Here is a 23,428-nt window from a genome sequence, read left to right on the forward strand (position 1 = left end):
CAACATTTAGCAGCTTCATAATCTTGGAGAAGTTACTTAACTTCTCCTCACCTCAATTTTCTCACCTGTAAATTGAGGTTAATAGGTACTACCTGCACAGGGTTGGCGCAATCCTGTAATATATAACAAACAGTGCCTAGCACTTAGCTACTTTTTTTTTTTTTTTTTACCATTTTATCAAGATCATTATTTTTTATTACTATCAAAACACTAAATGTACCACTTAGATTCTATCACTTGACAATTGACCTAAATGAAAATTAACCTAATTTTTCAGGCTAGAAATTAACCCAGTCACTCAATTTTATGAGGAAAATTAATATATCTACACAAACCTAACCATTCAGCCTCTGTGTAGAAACAAATTCTGCATACTTTCAGATTTCATGCATACACAAACAGAACAACTCAGCCTCTCTGTAGCGTCTGCCAAGTTACTTTACAGAGAGATCACAATGGGAATCCAGCTGAACTTCAAAGAACCCAGAAAACCATACAATTGGCAGCAGGACACCGTGAGTAGGACACAATTGGATCCTGAAACAGATCAGCTGTGCGATTCCTGATACAAGATTGAGGATGTGTAATTCCTATGGCCTCCTGCAGCATGAGTACATCATTAGATTATTTAGAAGGCAGAGAAAAAAAAAAACAGGAATCGCACTAGTGTTACCTGAGTATTTGAGGCCGAAGGAAATGTTTTCACGGAAATTTTCTTGGCACCAGAATCAGGCGAAGTTGCTGCTGCCCGGTTCTGTAACATGAGCGTAGCGGTGGCTGTTTTCACCTCCTCCTCCTTTTTACTCTGTGCACCAAGGGAGGGCGCACGGATCGCTGTGCTTTCCTGACTACCTTTGGTTTCCAGAACTTTCCCATCTCTGTTCGGCTGGGGAGGCCTGGAGTGGGCACACGAAGCCCCGTGCGCTGCTCCCTGCAGCTTTTTTGCAAACGTGCGGCCCACGCTCTGTTTCCCGCGGCGCTCCTGGGACAGCGGCCGCTGCGGACACACCTGGGAAGGCCGGAGGAGGTGTTCGCTTGACTTGCCCAAGTTCCTACTGAATTCAGTGAGGTACTCCGAGTTCCCCTGGAGGCCAAAAGGAAAGGCGCTATCCACGCTTCTGGATCTTTTCCTGTCATCTGGATTAATTCTGTTTCGCTTCCCAGACCTTCCTCTTCTCTGAAGCCCAGGTTTCTGATCAAATTTTTCAATTAACTGATCCACACCAGGAATGGATCCTGTATCAATATCCCGTCCAGTTCCTGGCAGGAAGGGAATATACCTTCTGTTTTCATGACGATTGACGTTGTCGGCATGGATGGCACATTCCCGATCATCCAGTAAAAACCTGTACAAAGAGTTGGCTGACGTGGGAGTTGTGGATGACGAGGAGGACCTCCGGGACCGAGCTCCATCCAGGACGGGTCCCGCTGAATCCTGTCGCCGGAAGGGAAGAACATCTGGCCTGGTTTTCTTGGTTTCAGGGTGGGCATGTGGGCTGTGAGCAGTCAGGGGCCTCCCGCTAGTGGAAAGGGCCTCCTCTTCCACCCTCTCCTTGGTGCAGCTCTGCACGTTTACACACACTGAGGTCTGCTTTTTGGGGTCCTCTATGACCACGGAGCTGCATAAACGAATAGCTGTCACACCAGATTTGGCCAGGTCTTCCAAGGAGGGACTGGTAGGCTGGGAATTGCTAGGTTTGGGAAAGCAAGTCCAAGGCTTCTTATTGTTGATGCCTTCTTCTGTCAACGTTTTTAGCCAATTACTCTCAGAAGGCTGGTGATTTTGTAAGTTCAACTCATTCTTTTCAGGGTCATAGGGCTGCAAAAGCTCTGGATGCCTCTGAAAGTTCAGCACGTGAGATGGCTTCACAGACCCATCTTTGCCATCTAGAACTCCATTCTTGCCCTCATGGAGCGGGGGCTGTTTCAGGTTTCTTATTGGGCTAGGTTGGGCGTATGGGTTTTCTGGAAGCTGCAGTTCTTCACTGTTCTCCTTTAGCACAGAACCATTGCTGGAATGTAGAGGCAGGTTATTTATCACTGGAGGTGGAAAGGGTGGCCCATTTTCAGAAAACGATGTGCCTGCTAGGCACCGTTCCGTGTTATTCAGGACAATGTAGGGGTGACCATCAATTCCCTGGACCCGAATACTGACACCGTAGGAACCTGCCTTGGAGTTCTGGGAACTCCTCGATTTTTGGGTATCATCACTTGCGAGTCTCAGATGGACCCCATATTCCTGCTGCACATGTTGATATTCACCGAAATACAGCTCCATGATTCACTGTTCCAGCTACCAGTGAGAGATGGGGTAAAAAGAGGACATTAGGTTAGAATTACATCTGTTTAAATGAAGACTGAAATAATTAGGAAGGGGAAACTTCAAAGTTCAAAGAAAACAAGACATTTTAAACAGCAAAGACACCTCAGAACCAAGTGCTGAAGGGGAGCCCTCTGGTGACCCAGCAGGACTTTCTGGATGCCCTTCAGCCCACGTGGCCACTGAGTTTGTCACCACTGGGTTTGAACCCTGGCCTGAGGGCAGACAAGCCGTGTAATGACCTGACACTTTTGGCATAGCTTCATTATTCTGACTTTGTTATTCTGTTTTGGGCTGTTCTGGTTGCCTTTTTTTTTTTTTTTTTTTTTTAAGTTTAGTTGGTTTCCTGAAACTTTATGCTGTTTATTTTTAACCAATAGGATGTTTCAGTTACCAGCATTTGAGAACTAGGTACTTTTCCATGAAAATAATTAAGAGCTAAGGAATTCTGACGCTCACCATTTTTCTTTGTTACTCTGCAGTTCATTTTCCTCTCAAAACACTTTCAGCCTTTTTTACGCACAATCTTGCTGCAAAATCTTTAACACTACCATTTGAATATAATGTTTCCAACATTTTTACCATGAGGAATCAGCTGTTTGTGAGACTGACAGTGAAATTAAATGATTATAAATCATTTTCAATCTTTTCTTCTTAGCAAAAAAGTTCAATAGCATATTGATGCAGAAAATGTTATTTAAAAAATGAAGAACACTCAGGGCTCTGTATTTTGTGATGGGTCCTGATGCCAAGAATAGTTGCCGTCGCCTTTCTGGTGTGTGGCCAACCTTGTCAGATGACTGCAGACAGCTCACCGAGCAGGATGCTCACCCTGCCTCACACTCCGAGGTTCCCCACCAGAAACTCACTTCTAACACTTTGCAAAACCGCAATGGCAAAGGGACTCCAGGAAGAACAGTAGCAACTGGTCACAAATAACAGCTGTCTTTTTTTTTTCCACTTTTGAGAGACTTTTTGAGTTTTCTTTCTATTCTAGAGTCAATCTACTAGCACATTTTCCAAGAAAATCATCTATTCCATCCAATTTTCAAATTTATTTGCAGAATTTGGGTAGGATAAATCATTTGTTATCTAATGTTGTGTTTTCTTCTATTTCTTGATTACACTGGTAGAATATATGTGTGTATGTATTTTTAAAATTGTTTCCCTAAAGAACTAGTTCCTGGATTTATCAAGCATTTTTTTTCTTTAATTTTCAACTTTACTGAGTTCTAGTTTGATTTTTATTATTTCCTTCCACTTTCCTTTGTTTTATTTTGTTGTTCTATTTCTAACTCCTTAGCTTGGATGCTTTACTTGTTTATTTTCATTCTTTAATCACATAAATTGTGGTTTGTAACTATGTCACCTAAAAATTATGTCAGTTCCTACTAACAGACTCCCCACATAGCAGCTTAAGACAGGAGCTTTTCCCCAGAGATAGGAAGTCTAGGACTGAAAGGGACCCCGGGATAAGAAGCACCCATTCTATCTTTCCACTCATCCTATCTTTCCACTCATCTGTCTTTAACATATATGAGACCCCTTATGATTACAAGGTAGCTGATCCAGCATCACACAGCCCAAAGGCTTAGGCCAAGTGACTCAACCTTTTTAAATAGCTTTCCTGGAATCCCCACCTACCAATAATCCCTTATATCTTATTAGTGAGAACTTAATCATATGGCCACCCCCAGCCGCAAGGCAGATTGGAAAATAGGGTACTTTAGCTGGTCATCAGCATGCAACAAAATCAATGTTCTGTTAGTAAAAAGAGAGAGGAGAATGGACTTTAGAAAGGCAGCAGTTTCCACCACACTAATGTTCCTATTACTATTTTCTAGATAGTTTCTGTTTGAGGTTTTGATTTCTGCTTTGACCCAAGATTTGATTCTGAGAAAGTTTTGCATATGTAGTATTTTGTTGCTGTGCTGTTTTCGTTTGGAGGGTCTTTATTAGTAAATGTTGCTAATCTCTACCTGTATTGTGGTCAGAAAATGAAGTCTCTACCATTTCTTCCTTTTAAAATATATTGAACTTCCCTTTGTGAGCAAATATACGGATAATGTTTGTCAATGCTTCACGGGTACTAGGTGTAGTCTCCATTTTAAGGGGTAACATTCAAAATCTATCCATCTGTACAATCTTAATAATTGTGTTGTTTGGCTCTAGCACATCTTTACTTGTTTTGTCTCTCTGTTCTGTCTTGGGGCTTTCTGAATATATTCAGTTTCCTACTAGTAGCACAGTGTTGTCAGTTTTGCTTGGTGATAATTCTTTTAAATCTAAAACATTTTAGATACCATCATTTACCACTTTAAAGATAAGAACAACTCAGAGAGGTACATTCATCTGTAATATTTATCACTATCTCACCAATTCCAAATATTCCATTGTCAACTTTCATTTTCAGTTATATTAGTATTTTTAAATAATTCATTTTTTAATCAAAGTAAAACAAAACAAGTGAAAACCTACATTCTTCAGCTTCCCTTCCCTGATCCTGAACCCACTGCCCAGGAAAAAAAAAAAAAAAAAAAAAACTGCAAATTTTAGCTATTTCTTCTAATACTTACCTCCCTTTTGCTAAACAATATTCCTGACTGTGATTCCTTAACATATTGGTTCTACATAGGGTGGATGCCGCACCATGCATACAAGTCTCTCACTTGGCTAACCCGCCAATAATAAAATCAAGAGTCAACTATTTACATTATCATGACAATATAAATATTCACTAAAAAGTTATATACTACGGTCTTACAAAACTTTTCTTACTAAATTTTTACTTTTCTAGAGTTAATGATCAGTTACTGTTTTACCTGTCTTTTCTATACACCTATCCTTAAATCTTTCCCTCAACTACATTACATCTGTTAGATGCTTATCAGTATTAATTTCCAAATGATCAAAATGTCAGGTAATTTGGTGACCTCTTTTTTACAGTCTTCCCTCCTCCTACCCTACATTAGGGTCTCATTGCTCTCTTCTTTTTGTGCTATATTATTTTCTGGGTTTCATGTCTTCCTCCTTGTTAGTTTATCCAGTTGGTCTGATAGAAGACACTTCCAGTAGTTTTCTAAGAAAAAGTCCAATGGAAAAAAAAATTTGACTCCTTGCATTTTGAAAAACGTCTTTATTCTATGCTTACTTTTGATTGGTGGTCTAGCTGGACAGAGAAGCCAGGTTAGAAATAATTTCCATCATATTTTTTAAAGCTTTGCAAACTTCATTATCTTCTAGCTTCCAAGGATGTTTTTAAGAATTCTGAAGCTATCACTGTACCCTCTCCTTTGTGTGTGACCTGTTTATGTTCCCCTTAAAGCTTTTAGGACCTTTCATCACTGGTGTTCTGAAATTTCATAATGGCATACCCAGGTGTGGGTTTTAGAAAATTGGGCAAAGTGGACACTTCTATAAAACATGAGCACATAATATATATATTCTTTCAATTTGGAAATTCTCATCTTTAGTTCTATAAAATATTTTTGCATTCTTTCTGTGATAATGTTCAGATTACAATTTTATTTTGTTCTTGGTTTCTGCATCTACTATAATAGCAATGTGGAATTTTTTAGATCAGATTTTAATTTTTCATATTTCTTTTCTCTTCTGCTTTTTAACTCCATCTTTTTTGTTCTACTTTTGAGAGATACATCTTCAACATTTTTTAAATTCTGGTATTTAATTTGTAATACTCAATAGCTCTTTCTTGTTCTCTAATTGTTCCTCTTTCATAAATATTATTATTTTGGATATGAAATAGCTTCTCTCTGCAAGGATAACTGTAACTTTTTTAAAAAAACACGTTTTCTCTGCTTTCTGCAACAGCACCATTTTCTGCAAGGTTGCTCTTTTCCTGTTTTGGCCCCTACCTTTCATATTGAAGGCTTTGGTAATACACCTGATGAACCCTGACTTCCTGATCCTATTTATGAAGGACCAAAGCAGACTGGCAGCTCTGCACGTGTGGAGAGGACTTATTAGTTGCTGAGTGTCAATTAATATGAAAGAAAAAAGTATTCCACGGAAGAACCCACACATTTGAGATATCTGGGGGCATTTTTTTCTGGAGTTGTTCAATTTCTCAAGGAAAGAGTCTTCCACTTCATTGCTGGGGCTGCACACGCCTGGCTGCTGCCATCATGGACAGAGCAGAAGAGTGGCCAAGCTCCCAGCTGTCATCAGTCTCTCTTTTTAGTCACCCCCACCAACACCCCAACACCATTCCAGTTCCATTTCTCCAGAGAACAGACCTCCAGCCTGCTGCTGGGGTGGGGAAGGGAGGCAGGGAGAGGGGGTAGGGTCTAATCATGCTGGTTTTAATAGCTCCCTATATTTGGCCCATCTCTCTGGCCTACTATGGTAACAATGCCTTCCCACTTCTGAGCCGCTCCGTGGTTCTGCAGGCGAAGCACCTCATTTCAGCAATGTGGACACTTCGGGTGGAGGGGTCTATCCTTCGGCCAGCCCAGGGATCACCCCTGCATTGTTGCAGGAGTTACCACCAAAGCCTCCACTGCCATTTTTTGCCTTTTGCAGGTTTAAACATTTTTTCTCCCCTTACTATCATTTGAGTGGAATTTTGAAAAAGAGAACTTCTAAACTTACCTGGTTTGACAAGGCTACTAATATCATAAAACAACTCAATACTAAGGACAAGTACAGCGAGCCTATCTTAGACTAATAAAGTGATGCATGAGGGCTGACACCAAAATAACCAGGTGTGTCTTAACCCCTTTTTTCTGAGCAGCATTGGCATATTTTATTCTGCATCTCTAGAAGTCTTCATATTTTTTAAAGTTTCTAACAATCTTTTTAAACAGAAGAAATTTTTTTTGTGTGGTATTTACTAAACAGGGTTATTGTACTCACCAGTAAGTGTCATAAGAAAAAGTCAGTTCTTATGCTGACACTGACTTTTCAATGAAAATATTTCCTCTTTTATTAGTAAAATTCTTGTGTCGGATTTATGATCCTTTTGAATAGCTACTGCTACTACAGTCAACACTAATTACATTTCAATCTTTGAATAAAGCCACCTTGGCTTTTTACAATCTTGGCTCCCTGTTGGTAAATTAATCCGCATATTTAAATTTCATGAAACATCCACAATTTACATTTCCTTGACAACAAACCTCAATCCAATATTTTCATGGAACAACATTTCTCAGCTGGGCACTGGTGTCTTAAGCAAATGTGGATTTCCTTCCCAATCAAAGTGTAAACACTGAATTAATTAATGAATTTAGGGACAGCTGTTCTCCATTTTCAGGCACTGGGCCACGTTTACAATCCTAATGCACACCACAGACACGCTTGCGCCGTCGGGGACTAAGCCTAACCAAAGGCTTACATAATTTGGCAGTAAATGCTGATCAATTGCCAGGATGCAACATTGTGGCACTTGGCAAATAAAAGTGGTGTTTTGGAGTGGAAATAATACTTTATGAAAAGACTGCTAAATGATGATAATTGCTTTAGTTAGCGAGATCAGTGAGTGTGTTTGTAAGAACGAAGGGCTTAGCTCTTGGAAGAACTATGAACACATGCCAGATAGAAACATTTCCTCTCTCTGGGCCATCACATGTTATCAGCTGAGCATGGAGATTAGTCACGTAATGCTGGTCCACACATCCCTGCCCCACCACTCTAATTCTCAGTGGCACCTCCAGGACCTGCATGCATATTCACCAGCCATTCCAGGGGCCCTGTGACAACGGAGGAAATGCAGCCAGGCAATCTGAAACCTTCACCTTTATGTTGTGGCTGGCCCTTGCCTCCAAGGACAAGAGTCCCCATCAGCCAAGCCAGGCTGGCCCAAGCAATCGGCATAGTACCTAGCATGGGGCAGAGACTCTAGGTATGTTTGCTTTGAACAAGTAATTCTATTTTACCACACAAATCACTTAAAAGAGCATCTAACACAGTGGATAGGGAGCTGATAAGTCTCAGTGCAGTCTTGAGCTTAATTCTAGGAAATAAGAATTGATCCACCAATCAAAAAGTAATTTCCCCTGAGTGGGATCCTGTGACTGCCTCATTTAGAGAGAAGATACTGCCAGTCTGATGATAAACACGAGCTAAAACCTCTAAACCCAGGGTATCCAATCTTTTGGCTTCCCTGGGCCACACTGGAAGGAGAACAATTGTCTTGGGCCACACATAAAATGCACTAACACTAATGATAGCTGATGAGGTTTAAAAAAAAATTCCAAAACAAACTCAAAATGTTTTAAGAATGTTTACAAATTTGCTTTGGGCGCATCCAAAGCCATCCTGGGCCACAGGCAGCCCATGGGCCGCAGGCTGGACAAGCTTGCTAAACAGTGGATAACACATTTCCTCCTAAAGGATTTGTCTGTGGAACTAGTGGGAAGACAGAATTTTGTATGGGGATATTCACATTAGAACCTCAACCAGATGAAATTGAAAGATCAGGATGTGGAAAGCCAAGATTAGCGAAACACATACGAGTTTCAATGTATTCCCTAACATGACAGAAAGAGGCAGCCTTACCTAAACTGAGCTTTATGTTTTCTCTCTACATGTTCTGTAGTGCAAACGTAGGAAACTGACCCAACTCTTCAGATTTCAAAGGAAGTGTCTTTGTATACAGTCAAACCTTCAGAACTCCCTGGGAAAACAATTTCAAAAATAAACTTGAGGTTTGGAAATGAAAGCAGAGTTGCTGTTTCACACAGTTCAGGGTGGTTTGAATCTCTTTAAATGAACCTGACAACTAAAACTTTTCTATTTGGGGGGAGAAAATAAACTTTTAATATTGAGTGCTACAGCTTCCCCCTGAACCCACCTCGTACAAAAAGGAAGATGGCAAAAAAGAAGAGCCTGTAAAAAGGCTCCTTTTACTAGGGTTGGAGACCTAGGAGAATCAACCAGGAGCACTGGTTCATGCCTGTAATCCCAGCACTTTGGGAGGCTGAGGCAGGTGGATCACCTGATGTCAGTAGATACCAGCCTGGCCAACATAGCAAAATCCCGTCTCTACTAAAAATATAAAAAATTAGCTGGCCATGGTGGCAGGCACCTATAATCCCAGCTACTTGGGAGGCTGAGGCAGGGAGAATCACTTGAACTCTGGGGGCGGAGCTTGCAGTGAGCTGAGATGGCACCATTGCACTCCAGCCTGGGCAACAGAGACTCCGTCTCAAAAAAAAAAAAAAAAAAAAAATGAAAATCTGGGGTCACTGGGACTCAACTCATCTGATCCATGTGGCCTGGCCCTGGGAGCATGGGCACCAAGTGGGTCTCCCCCAGGAAGCCCCCACTTCCCCATGGAAGTCTACCCCCCTCATTTCCCTATGGATGGGTCCCCTTCCTTTGCCCACTTAACTGATTAGCACATATATCACCACTTAATTTACAGTGTTCATATGTTACCAATTTAACTGTTATTTTTTTAATTTTATTACTTTAATAAATCCAGTGGTTCGTATTTTATATTCTTCATGGTTACTGAAAAAAATACAGAATTCATGTCCCAAAAAAAGTGTTAGATAAGTCATTCATCCTTTTCACCTCTTGAGCCTTAAAATGATTTCTGAAAGTTTCTCCTACCAGTGCAGAGCTAAGCTACAGAAGTTTACGGTTCTGAAGACAAGTAATGGCGCCTGACTCCAAGATGCAGAAGCAGGAAATATTTCTGACATGTGGCTCAGGTCCAATATTGGCTCTGGACAAGTTCTTTAATTTCTCTGTTTTCCTGTCTCTAAAGTCAGACTGTCAGTGATGACTTCATAAAGTAATTAGGAAAATCACATATTGTATGCTAAATGAAATGACGAAGATCAGCCGGGCAGTGGCTCACACCAGTCACCCCAGCACTCTGGGAGGCTGAAGCAGGTGGGTCACTTGAGCCCAGGAGTCTTAGACCAGCCTGGGCAACACAGGGAGACCCCATCTCTATGAAAAATACAAAAATTAGCTGAGTGTAGTGGTGCGCGCCTGTAGTCCCAGCCACGCGGGAGGCTGAGATAGGAGGATCAGCTGAGCCCAGAGAGGTCAAGGCTGCAGGGAGCTATGATCACACCACTGCACGCCAGCGTGGGTGACAGACTGAGAGACCCTGTCTCAAAAAATAATAAGAGGGATCTGAGAAAGAATTCAGTGTAGCATTTATGGGCACAAGAAAGCTGGCTTTGTTCATAAAATGTTTTGAAACACTTATGAGGAAAAGACTAAAAACCTCCACTAATTAACCAAGCAGCATTAACCACCAATATCCTGAAATAATTTATTAACTAAGAAGCCAGAGGGCTGAGAATCTAAAGTACAATGCTATGTCCATAGTGGAGATTTAATAAATATTTGTTGGGTGAATAAATGAACATCTTCATACTGGCATGTACATAGAAAACCTCTCAACCAGAGATAACAGATCCACACCATTTGTGCTACAGTTTCCTCTATGAAGCCTAAGTCCAAATTATATCAATAAAGGGTTATTATCGTTTTCTCTCTAAGCACAAATCTGGCTTCAGAATCCTCCTCAACACTGCACCCCTGCAGTCACTACCAATTGGTTGGTTAGTGCAGACACAAAATAAAATGCACTTGCCATCCCTGACATATGATACTTACCTAAACCTATATTGAAGCCAGAATGTCCAAGAAACAAATTACCCCCCTGAGTCAAGTGGAGTCTTCTTAGATTTCTCAGTGTTGTCACTGGTAATTGTGTAGTCAACTCAGCACTGAAAAGCTACTCAAACTCAGGGCATACCTTATGCTCAGGTTCACACTGTTGGCATTAATACCATTAGACCAAGCTACCAAGAGGAAAGGAATATTTTTGCAAGTACCCAACAAAAGAAGCTTCTGTTCTTAAACTGCGCAGCTGCACTGTTGTTTTTTTAATTGTTGTTGTTGTTGTTGTTGTTGTGAGATGGAGTCTTGCTCTGTCGCCAGGCTGGAGTGCAGTGGCGCGATCTCAGCTCACTGCAACCTCTGCCTCCCGGGTTCAAGCAATTCTCCTGCCTCAGCCTCCCGAGTAGCTGGGATTACAGGCACACACCGCCACGACCAGCTAATTTTTGTATTTTTAGTGCAGACGGGGGTTTCACCATGTTGGCCAGGATGGTCTCGATCTCCTGACCTCATGATCTGCCCACCTCGGCCTCCCAAAGTGCTGGGATTACAGGCGTGAGCCACCACGCCCGGCCCACACTCTGTTTTTATGACCTTTACTTTAGACATTTTTTTTTCCTCCAGTAAAAAGCTGTCTCCCTTCACCTATGAAAATCTTGTTCTTTCTTCGAGGCTCACCTACTGGAGGCAGCTCCTGCCTCTTCCCTGGCATTCCAGCACAGACCAGCACCACACAGCTCAGCACAGGCTCTCCAGCCACGGCTTCTCTGGTAGATTAGTTTTGTCCCAGCAATCACATTTTAAGCTTTTTCTACTGATTCTGAGTCAGACACACACATCATCCCTCCACGAGGCCAGCCCCGGTGATTTCTTTGTATCATCTTGTCTGATGAGATCCTCACAGCACCTGTTCTCTCCACTCTAGAGATGTGTAAACTCTGGCAGGTAATTTCCTCTGAGGCCTTACACCTGGGCCAGGGCAGCACCAAGATTCAGACCCAGACTTTGTCTCTAAGACCTGCACTCTTTCTTGAGCAGAGACCACATTTTCACTTTTCTGCCTCCCACAGTTTGTATTCAATTATGCTGACATGGTCACTGGAGGGCTGTGGACCACAGCGTGTCACTATGTCCCGCGGCACTGGTGTGCCAGCAAGACAAGCTCTTATCTGTCAGAGCTCGGTGGAAGCGTCACTCTTTGGCCAGGCCTTCCTCCTTGCCACACTTCTGGCATCCAGAACAGTGTTTCACATATAAATGAATGAATGAATGAACTAATAAAGCATGCTCAATGCACACGGCTCTCTGAACTTCGTTTTAAAATGTGAAGGAAAAAAAAAAAGTCAAGGTTTTCCATAACAAATACCCACCCTTCAGGCATCTCCAGCCCGAGTATTTAAAACTGTTTAAAACATGAGAACCAGATCCACAGCCTCATGGGGGCTTTCCTTCCCACCTCCAGCCTCCACTTCACAAGGTATGTATGTTACAAAAGTAGAAATTACGCCCTGGGGTTATCAAGTATCTCTTAAGGGAGGCATGGGGCGTGTGGAATTCCAGCAATGCCAGCTATAACAAGCCTGGTTCCCGGAACATCCTCACAGATGTCTGCAAAGTGAATTCCAGAGCTGAGTATTCTCCCTTGGAATATGTTGTGCTTTCAGCAAAATATCTCTCTCTTCTCGGTCACTCAAAACAACAGATCCAATCGGAAAATTAGCCATCTTTGTCCTCATCAGGGAAAGGGGTGAGGGAATGTGGATCACGAGCAAATTTAGCCAAATGATCGCAAAATCCAGAGCCACTGGAGAAGCGACCATGCCATGCAGCCTTCCCAGCTCCCTGCAGGTCATCGATTCACAAACCAACCCAGTCTCATAAATGCTTGAGTCAGTTGTTTGCATGGGTCCCAGAGAGACTATGCTATAAATGACAGGCACCTGTATTTGTCCACAGAAACCTACTCCGTATCGTACAGTGTGGCTATTAAAAACATGGAAGATAACACTGTGTAGGCACCCAAAATATTTAAAAATAAAATCAAAATAAACCTTCTGAAATATTTTTAGAAACCTAGCAGCTTGCTACATGTATAAATTCAGGTTCTCTGTTGTTCAAGACAGCTGTTACCTGCAAAGTTGATGACACCAGGGACCTCATACCCCAGTAAGATCTTCCTCCCCAGAATTCTCTCAGATGGGCAGCAGGGGGAGGGGAACTACCCAAACCCAAACCCTAAAGTCACCCCAAACAGGCTGTGCCTTGCTCTCACCAGCCCCTCAAGTACTTGCAGAACGGCCATTCGTTTAGACATTGCGAGCAGTGCTGTGGCCCTTAGCTCCCTCTCTCCTTCCTAAAGCACCCTCACCCCATTCCAGCCTTCATCTTCTGCCCCAGGCTCCCTAGCATCACAGATCTATATAGATGGGTCTGTTAGCCTCAAATTGTATGTGGAAATGAACTGGGTAGAAACAAACACATACCCTCAAAGGAAATGTGTGAGGGAGAAGGACCATTCATGTCTCCTTTCAAAGCATGAATGTGTCTCCTGGCCAGTAGCTGTATCTCATCCCTGTAATCTCAACACTTTGGGAGGCTGAGGCAGGCGGATCATTTTAGCCCAGGAGTTCAAGACCAGCCTGGGCAACATGGCAAAACCTTGTCTCCACAAAAAATACAAAAAAAAAAAAAAAAATAGCCAAGCATGGAGACACGTGCCTGTAGTCTCAGCTATTCAGGAGGCTCAGGTGGGAGGATCACTTGAGCCTGGGAGGTTGAGGCTGCAGTGAGCCATGACTACACTACTATACTCCACCCTGGGCAAGAGAGAGAGAACCTGCCTTTAAAAAAAAAAAAAAAAGAATGTGGCCTGGTGTGGTGGCTCACGCCTGTAATCCCAGCGCTTTGGGAGGCCTAGGCAGGCGGATCACTTGAGGTCAGGAGTTCGAGACCAGCCTGTTCAACATGGTGAAACCCTGTCTCTACTAAAAATACAAAAATTAGCCAGGCATAGTGGTGTGCACCTGTAATCCCAGCTACTCAGGAGGCTGAGGCAGAAGAATCCCTTGAACCTGGGAGGCAGAGGTTCAGTGAGCCGAGATCACGCCACCGCACTCCAGTCTGGGTGACAGAGTGAGACCCTGTCTCAGAGAAAAAAAAAAAAAGGAATGTGTCTTCTTCTTCTTAGCCCCATTTCTTAAGTGCAGAATCCCTTCCTCTCTGATGTCCAGGAGCCAGAGGAGGAGGGCCCGGGGCACAAGTTAGAATGGGGGGGGGGGTCCCTGCCTACATACCTTCCTAAGCCAGGCCCTAGAATTGGTGAGTAAAAGCCATCTACTCCATTATTTTTATATTTAAATATTTTATAATATATAGATGTCTCCAGCAAGGAAGTTTCATAATTTGCATTTTTCAATAACCAGAAATTAGACCGGTAATCCAAAATTGAAGTTTTAATTATATAAACAAAAAAGGTATTATATATTTTAGCCTTTTAGGGTTTGTCAGTACAACCTGTGTATTCATATGAATGTGGATTTTCTTTTTTTTTTTTTTTTTTTTTTTTTTGAGACAGACTCTTGCTCTGTCGCCCAGGCTAGAGTGCACTGGCACAGCCTCAGCTCATTGCAATCTCTATCTCCCAGGTTCAAGCGATTCTCCCACCTCAGCCTCCCAATTAGCTGGGACTACAGGCACATGCCACCATGCCTGGCTAATTTTTGTATTTTTAGTAGAGACAGTTTCACCATGTTGGCCAGGCTGATCTCAAGTGATCTGCCTGCCTTGGCCTCCCAAAGTGCTGAGATTACAAGGCATGAGCCACTGCAGCTGGCCTGAATGCAGATATTTTAAAATTTCACTCTCTTGAAAGCATGCTAAAATTTGATAGCCCACACAGCGTCTTTTTATTTTTTTTATTTTTATTTTTGAGACAGGGTATTGCTCCATCACCCAGGTGGAAATGCAGGGTGAGATCATAGCTCACTGCAACCTCCAACTCCTGGGCTCAAGGGATCCTCCTGCCTCGGCCTCCCAAGTAACTGGGACTATAGGCATGAGCGACCACGCCCAGCCTATTATTGTTATTTTGTTAAAAATAGCTTTTTACAAGCAGTTTTGGAATTTAAAACTTTTTCCTTTCCCTGTCCTCAGCCACACCTTCAATCTTGCTTAGTTCCTATTTCAGTCTTTCACAAGCTTGTATAATGTAAAGATGCCTCTAAGGAAAAAAAATTCTCAACGATTCTTAGTGTTCACTTAATGTTTCTCATAAAATGTACAAATATAAAACTATTATAGTTCTCATATTACTATCAATACCAAAACATCTGCACATTAAGTACAAATGCAATTACAAAGCCAATCTAATTCGAATTCACGACATTAATATGCAGGGTGATCATTTTGCTGAAACTATCACCTTATACGGTGTGAACAGGGACTTCAATAGTGCAAGTCATGATTTCATTGCACAGATGTTACCTACCTTGTACAATGAGATGCCTCAATTTTCTACCACCTTTTTTTATTCAAACAACTATGAAACCTTCATTTCTCTAGTCTGCCATAAAATTGTTGGGTCTTCATGGGATGTAAAGGCATCGTTTATGTGTTCTGTCTATCTTGGTTCTTTCCACTAGTTCATGATACTTACAGTAATATAACCCGATACCCAAACCATTAAAAACACAGACACTGGAATGGCATGGTAGTATCAGTGGTCATCAGCTCATCTGGGACATGCTGATACTAATGCTTTATGTAATTACTAACAAGTTCTTACCAAGAGCCTATTACTATGCTAGTCACCCTTCTACAGCAGTTAAATGGGGAGACAAGGTCCTTTTTCCCACAGAACCCACACTCTGGTAGGGAGAGTGAGGATGAATAAGAAACTCACATAGCGTGGTAAAAAAATGAACTGGGGTAGGTGACAGCGAGGTGATGGTGGTGGTAGTAAAGGTCCATTCTAGATAGACAGTTAAGGAACCCTCGCTGGGAAGGGAACATTTGCTTTGAAAGAGAAGATGAGATCTAAGCCGCGTGAGTGCCGGTAGAGAGAACAGCAAGTTTAGAGCTCAGGAAGGAGAAACGTGCTAGGCAAATCAAAGAATCAGTGGGAAGGCAGACTTGGCCAGAGCCCAGTGGGAGATGCGGAGGGCAGAGCAGCTAAGCGCAGAGGAGTGGGCGGGAGCCAAACCCACAGAGTGTCGTGGGCCTGAATACAACTCTGGGTTTTGACCCAAGTGGGGCGAGAAGTCACCAATGAGATTTGAGGTGTTACTTAAAGCCGGGGACTGGAGGAGCTCAGCTAGGAAGTCACATAAATGGAGAAGCAAGGATGGAGCTCCAGCGCCGAGCTGCGGTGGCTCCGCAGCCCCGCAGCAACAGCATTGCCTGGCAGCACGTGAGAGATGCAGAATCGTGGACTCCACCCCAGATCCACTGAATCATCACCTGCTTTTCCCACATTCAGAATGAGGATCTATGCTGTAGCACGCCAACACTAAGAAGACGGGGAAAAGAGGAGAAGCAGACACAGACAACTGAGAAGGAGCGACCAGGGGGATGGGAGGAAATCTGGAGAGCCTGGCATCCCAGAAGCCCAGAGAAGCTGGGGCTGCAAGAAGGAAGGAGGGGTCAGGTAAGCCAAAGACTACCTACCATTAAGCAGGCAAAGACTGGAGCATCACTGCACAAGGCGGGATGCAGATGGAACACGACCTTAGCAAGAACTTTGATGCCAGAGTGGAAGGCATGGAAGCTCGACCAGAATGGGCTAACAAAAGAATGGAGGAAAAATAACTCTTTCAAGAGTTGTTAATCATGCAGAAATTAACATTAAAAAAAGGCTGTCTCAGAAAACAGATGCCCACCCCACACTCTTCCCCTTTGGCCCAGAATGAAATCTGCTATATTTGTTTCCTCTCTCCAGGGATGTGTTTACAGCCATGGGGGATGGGGGTACAAATAAAAAGCTATAACCTGGTATTTATGCTCAAATATTTCTGAGCACGACTATTACCGAATTTTACGGACTATTACTTTTTTCCTTCCTCTGGCTGTTGCTTGTTGTCTGAGTTGCAGCTGAGCCCCTAAGGGTGTGACAAGATCAGCTGAAGAGGTATGGTCTGTGTTTAACAAAAACCAGCTGCAGAAGCATATGGAAAGACCTCCTTATCCTGGGAAGGCCAACAAAAACATTGACAAGAGAATCCAAACCAGATAAAAAGAGTCACTTCTTTTCCCTCTCCTCTACAGAACCCCTATAGCCATTCATGCCTACCTTCTACCCCCAAGCTACTCCAGGTGGAGGGGAACTTACATAGAATCACATTCTCAAGGCAAAAAGGCTTTTGGGGACCATCTAACAGACCCCTGCCTTCCCTTAGATGAGTCACTTTCAAACTTCCTAGTAACAAATTTTTAGGCCCAAACCTCTGCTCTGGGATCTATTTCCATGTCCATCACCACTTTTCTTACACCAGTAATGCAACAATAGCAATTCCAGTTTTTCTTCTTCCACCTAAAGCCAATACTGACACTAGGTCCCTCACCTTCGCCTTACTATCTCACAACATGCAACCTGGGAGCAATTTTTAGTTTGCAATAATAATAATAATGTAATTAACTCTTAAACACTCTTACTATGTACCAAGTACTCATCTAAGTACTTTTACATTAAACATTAACCTACTCTGAACTATGCTGTCCAAAACCATCCTCCAGACATTAACCCAGTGTTGAACATTAACACATGCACTTCCATTTGGGTGGTTAACGGATGACCACAGAGCAAACTGCAAAAAGAGAATAGTATTTAAATATCTTCGTTTTCTCCTAGGGGCTCAGTTTATGAAGGTTCTTGTACTAAAAACCAAAGCACAATTTATTTTCCTGGGTAGATCTCTCCCATGGGAGCCTTGAGTCACACCATTAGAAATCATGGGGTGAAGCCCTGGACAAATTTACCCTGTTCTCTGACTCCCTGAGGGTGGCAGGAAGCAGACATTCCTACCAGAACAGTGCCAGGTTGTGAAGTGAAACAGGCAATAAAAGAAAAAAAAATAACTGCAAGGAAAGGAGAAAAAAAACTGAAGAGGAAAAAGGAAGAAACATAAAAGGGAGACAATGAAAAATTACCCTCTGGCAGGGTTTAAGGGTTTTTTGTTTTTGTTTTTGTTTTAATCACCCATCTAAATGACAGGGCGCCACATGGACTTCATTTGGTCACCTAGGCTGGTTACAGCTCCAGTCACTTCTCTGCTTGTAAAATATGAGCAGACATTTGTAGGAAGAAGACATGATGATCAATCTAAAGAAGCCAAGAACACTGAATAATGAAAGGGGAGACATTAAAAACTCACAATCAGCATCCCAGAGAAAAATCTGCCTCAAGAAAGCCTTTCACTTAGGCCTGGGAACAATCACTCACATCCATATTCATGATCTCAGGCAGGACCCTGCTGCTGTCCCCATCTACACAGGAGCACACGATGCCTGACAGCTCCGCATACTGAAGAGCAGGGACGGGACCCAGATCCGAGGCCACTCGTGTCACCATTCTCTACTTCCTTCTCAGGGTGCTTCCTGCTGTAAAAGTGGGCTCTCCTGCTCTAAAGCAGGCTCAGAATATTTGGGGAAAGGGGCCATTTTTTCCTTCAGGTAGGTGATTATACTCTTTCCACTGAGAAACATTCTCCCAATCCTAATGCTTGTTTTAGCCAAAAGTGTCTTGTCAGACCCTTAACCTGGAGCTCTTACATCTAAATGTACCACCAAGAACATTACCTGAATGGATCTCCTAAGCCCAGGTGTGTTGGAGGAAAGAGGGGTCCTTTTGGTGTTTAGGGGTAGAAAGGGAATTAGGAAATTTGGTTTAAGAGCCTCTCCACAGCACAGGGATGCCTATACTTTTTCTGTATGTAACGGTATATTGGTCAGCTTGGGCTGCTGTGACAAAATACCACAGACCAAGTGGCTTAAACAACAGAAATATATTTCTCACAGTTCTTGAGGTAAGAAGTCCAAGACTGAGGTGCCAGCCAATTCAGTTCCTGGTGAGGGCTCTCTTCCTGGCTTGCAGACAGCTGTCTTCTTGCTATGTTCCCACATGGCCTTTCCTTGGTGAGAGCACACAGATTCTCTCTCTCACCCTTCCTCTTCTTATAAAGCCAATAATCTCATTACAAGGGCCCCATCCTCATAACCTAATCTAACCCTAATTACCTCCCAAAGATCCCATCTTCAAATACCGTAACATTGAGAGTTAGGATGTTAACCTCCAATATGAATTTTGTGAGGACACATTCAGCCCATAGGAAATGGATGGGAATAAAAGCAAGGGATGGGAATATAGTACAATAGCATCATCCAGCAGCATGAAGCCACGAAACATTCAGTAGATAGAAAATGAATTGTTCACAAGCTTTTTCTAACTTAGTTCCCTAATGGCTGAGTCTTTATCTTCCTGCTTATTCATCTCTTTTCAAGAGTCATCAGACTAAAAAGAATCTAACTGCATTAAAAATTATATGAAACAACTTCACTGAAGGGAGTGATAGAAAAACATGCTAACCTAAATAACTCCAGAAATGAGCGGAATCTCCAAGACCAAAGGCAAAGGTACTATACCTAAGTATTTTACTATAGTTGATAAAGTTGTTTCCCATAGAGGAATGCATTAACGATTCCGAAACCACTATATGTGTATACTGGAATTGAACAATTAAGTAAATAGATGCCAGGTGGTGGGAGTCTGCTTACTGCTGGAGTGAGACGTTACAGACATGCAAGGGGAGGAGGTTAGAACGACCCATGTGGTAACTGATTAAAGTGGAGACATCAGTATGAACTCATGTTTCACCTGATATGTAGATGGTTACATACAGGAATATTTATAAATATGTCTACATACACAGGCTAGTGTACACATCTATGTTTTCTTGCTCTTTCAGCTGAGAGCACCTAGAAGCAACAGTACTCCAGTATCAATGACTACCTAGCACCCAGATCTTGGTCTCTAATACCAACAAGTGCTCCAATAAAAGGAAGCAGGGTTCTTTGAATAAATGGCTTATTCTTCTAAGACTAGGGCAGGAAATATACAAGATGAGCCTGGAGTATCGTATAGTGCCAGAACTTAAACAAGTACTTAAAAAAGGAACCAAAATTACCCACAATGATTAAGGTATATCAAAGGGACACGGGAGCCAACTAAAAGATCTCCCGCTGCCGGGCGCGGTGGCTCACGCTTGTAATCCCAGCACTTTGGGAGGCCAAGGCGGGCGGATCACGAGGTCAGGAGATCGAGACCACGGTGAAACCCCGTCTCTACTAAAAACACAAAAAAATTAGCCGGGCGTGGTGGCGGGCGCCTGTAGTCCCAGCTACTAGGAGAGGCTGAGGCAGGAGAATGGCGTGAACCCGGGAGGTGGAGCTTGCAGTGAGCCGAGATTGTGCCACTGCACTCCAGCCTGGGCGACAGAGCGAGACTCCGACTCAAAAAAAAAAAAAAAAAAAAAAAACACAAAAGATCTCCCAACAGCCCAAAAGATAGTGTTGGATAACTTAAAGTATAAAATAAATATCCATGAATCCACATTTATGGCCAAATAAATACATAAATGGGGAAGAGCAGACAACTCACCCATGCAGAATTCCAAATAATTTATTTAGATAACCTGCCCCAGAGGACAGAGAACATAACTCCTCACTTCTTATGTGTGGGCTGCAAATAGTGACTTCCTCCCAGAAGCTACAGTATAGAAAGAGGGGGAAAAGAATAACTTCACAGTGGAGAAACCTGGCAGACACTAACTGAGCCAGGCACATGGTTTATCAAGATCAATATCAGTAGTGATAAGTCATGTTGATATGTCCTTTGATGAGAAGGGCACTTTATCTCTGTGGTCTTCCTCACAATGCCCCTAATCCCAGTCTAAACATGAGAAAAATATCAGACAAATTCCAATCCTAGCAAATACCCAACCAATACCCTTCAAAACTGTCAAGGTCATCAAAAACAAGGAACGTCTCAAAGCATCACAGCCAAGACATGACAACTAAATGTAGTATCCTGGATGGGCTCAGGCAACAGAAAAAGGACATTAAATAAAACTAAGAAAATCGGGATAAAATGTGGACTCTACCCAATAATAACTTATCAAAAATGTTTCATTATGGCAAACCAAATGTATGATATTGATAATAGGGGAAATTGGGTGTAGTTTCTGCATGATCTTTGCAATTTCCTTATCAATCTAAAGCTATTCTAAAATTAAAGAGGTTTTTTTTTTAAGCAATGTCAAGAAAAGGGAGGCATCAGGCAGTGAAACCCACTGATGCAGTCAGTGTGGTCACTCCAGGACTGCACACCCAACTCCCGACTCAACCTCCACCTCTGGCATGTTGGGCTGCCAGCACAGAGAAAGTCACATCATTCAATAGGTCATGGGGCACACATGCTGGTCAGGTCTCAGAATACTGCTCTCAGATTACACCTCTGCCAGGAAGAACAAGGCAAACATCTCCCTGGGCCATTGAACACAGAGCATCACATCACAGGTACATAAAGAGAAGCCCAGCAAGTCTCCACACTCAGGGGACTAGACAAGGTAGGGTGTGAATATGAGCGATGTGGTGATAATTTATGAGCTGTGGACAGTTTCCCACAAGCCAAAGAGTAGAACTAGAGAACTAAAAAACTGCAAACTGCCATCTTATGGAAGGAAGAAGGAGCAAGCAGAGAGCTGGGCAACCATGGTAGACCAACCTTCCCCAGAAAACATGCTTCTCCAAGACAGACATGATAACTGGATGAAAAACAGAAGAACTGATTTAGTCACGGAGCAGAACGAGAGAAACCAAATAGGAGAGAAAAAAAGAGAAACAGAAAGGGATTGAGAGCAAGACATGAGTACCAAAAAATGAGATATGAGACAGAAGCAATTATATGGAACAAGATATTCATTACACTTGTTTAGCCATAGGAAGCCACAGTGGCAGGAAACACAGACTGGGGTGTTATTTTGGCTGAAAACCAGGGGTAGCCAAGTTACACCACTCCTTAATAAGCACCACCTGAGAACCCAGCATTCCTGACCCACAGGCAAGAAGCTTCCTCTCCTCCCCAGCAATGCCTCTTCCCAGCTACTCCTCTCTTGTAAATGCTTCCTCCTTAACCGGCCACCTAGGTGTCTCTGATGGTATCCCCAACATCTCAGACAACTTGGGCTGCTGCTTCTACTACCAACCCCAAAGGCTCAAGCCACTTCTGCCCTTGTTCGTATACAAAGCCAGTGCTGTCAAAGCTCTGAGCCACTTAGCTGAAGACAGTGTCTGCCAACCAATGACAAAGAATCAATCCAGAGACCCACCAAATACCCAGGAAACACCTCCCTAGACCCTTTCCCATCACCCCTCCTTCATAGCAGCTGTATTTTCACATTTAGATGATTTTTGTTTTAATTAATATTTGTCTCCATCATCCATCTGTAAGATCCATGGGAATAGGGGCTATATTGGCTTTTGCTCACCTTTCCCCCCAGTATATCTGGCATAATGCAATTGTTTATGAATTGAATGAATAAATGAATAAGAGAGACTCCTTTTCCCCAGCAATCTGAAATCCCCGGGGAGCGGGGGGCGGACACCACTATTTCAATTCTGAGTGACTAATGTAGTGTTTGACCTTGGAGTCAGTTTACCCACAGAAATGGCAGTATAGGCTGGGTGCAGTGGCTCATGCCTATAATCGCAGCATTTGAGGAGACCAAGGCAGGTGGATCACCTGAAGCCAGTAGTTCAAGACCAGCCTGGCCAACATGGCAAAACCCCATCTCTACTAAAAATACAAAAATTAGCTGGGTGTGGTAGCACATGCCTGTAATCCCAGCTACTCGGGAGGCTGAGTCATGAGAATTGCTTGAACCCAAGAGATGGAGGTTGCAGTGAGCTGACATTCCACCACTGCACTCTAGCCTGGGTAAGACTCTGTAAGAAAGACAGGAAAAGAGAAGAGAAAGAGAAGGGAAGGGAAGGGAAGGGAAGGGGAGGGAAGGGGAGGGGAAGGGGAGGGGAACCGAGGGGAGGGGAGGGGAAGGGGAGGGGAGGGAAGGGAGAAAGGGCAGTACAAACAATGATTAGGCATTTGGTGCTATTAAACAAACTAGATATGTAATAGTGCAGTAATAAATAATACTGAGCATTTACCAAGTGCTAACTACTATGTTAAACACCTTATATTCACTATTCAGCAACCTTGCCAGGTAAGTATTAATTATCACCATTTTGCAGGTGAAGCAACTGAAGCTCAGTGGTTAAATCACTTGCCCAAGGTCACCCAGATAGAGCAGAACCAGAAGTCATCAAGGCCTGCCTGGGTCCAAAGACCATTCTCTTCACGACTCCAGAGTTCAGCTATACAACAGCTACTGTTGTAGCTGAACTTTGGAATAGATGTTGGTTGGGGGCCTGGAACCTAACCACCATTTATGACAC

General features: G+C 42.9%; 1 protein-coding gene across 3 annotated transcripts in view; it reads right to left on the bottom strand.

Annotated features, from left to right (window-relative positions):
* Positions 1-23,428, bottom strand: part of CGNL1 (cingulin like 1) — a 175,277-nt gene that overhangs the window by 110,938 nt on the left and 40,911 nt on the right. For 2 of the 3 annotated variants that reach the window (XM_055279290.2, XM_063639394.1), the window contains exon 2: positions 674-2,293. In XM_055279290.2, coding sequence (XP_055135265.2) covers positions 674-2,278 — 1,605 coding nt within the window. In that variant the 5' untranslated portion in view covers positions 2,279-2,293. The remainder of the gene's footprint in view (positions 1-673; positions 2,294-23,428) is intronic. The other variant, XM_055279289.2, reaches the window with a different exon arrangement.

The sequence above is a fragment of the Symphalangus syndactylus genome, chromosome 5 (genome assembly GCF_028878055.3).
Source record: "Symphalangus syndactylus isolate Jambi chromosome 5, NHGRI_mSymSyn1-v2.1_pri, whole genome shotgun sequence".
Taxonomy (NCBI): domain Eukaryota; kingdom Metazoa; phylum Chordata; class Mammalia; order Primates; family Hylobatidae; genus Symphalangus; species Symphalangus syndactylus.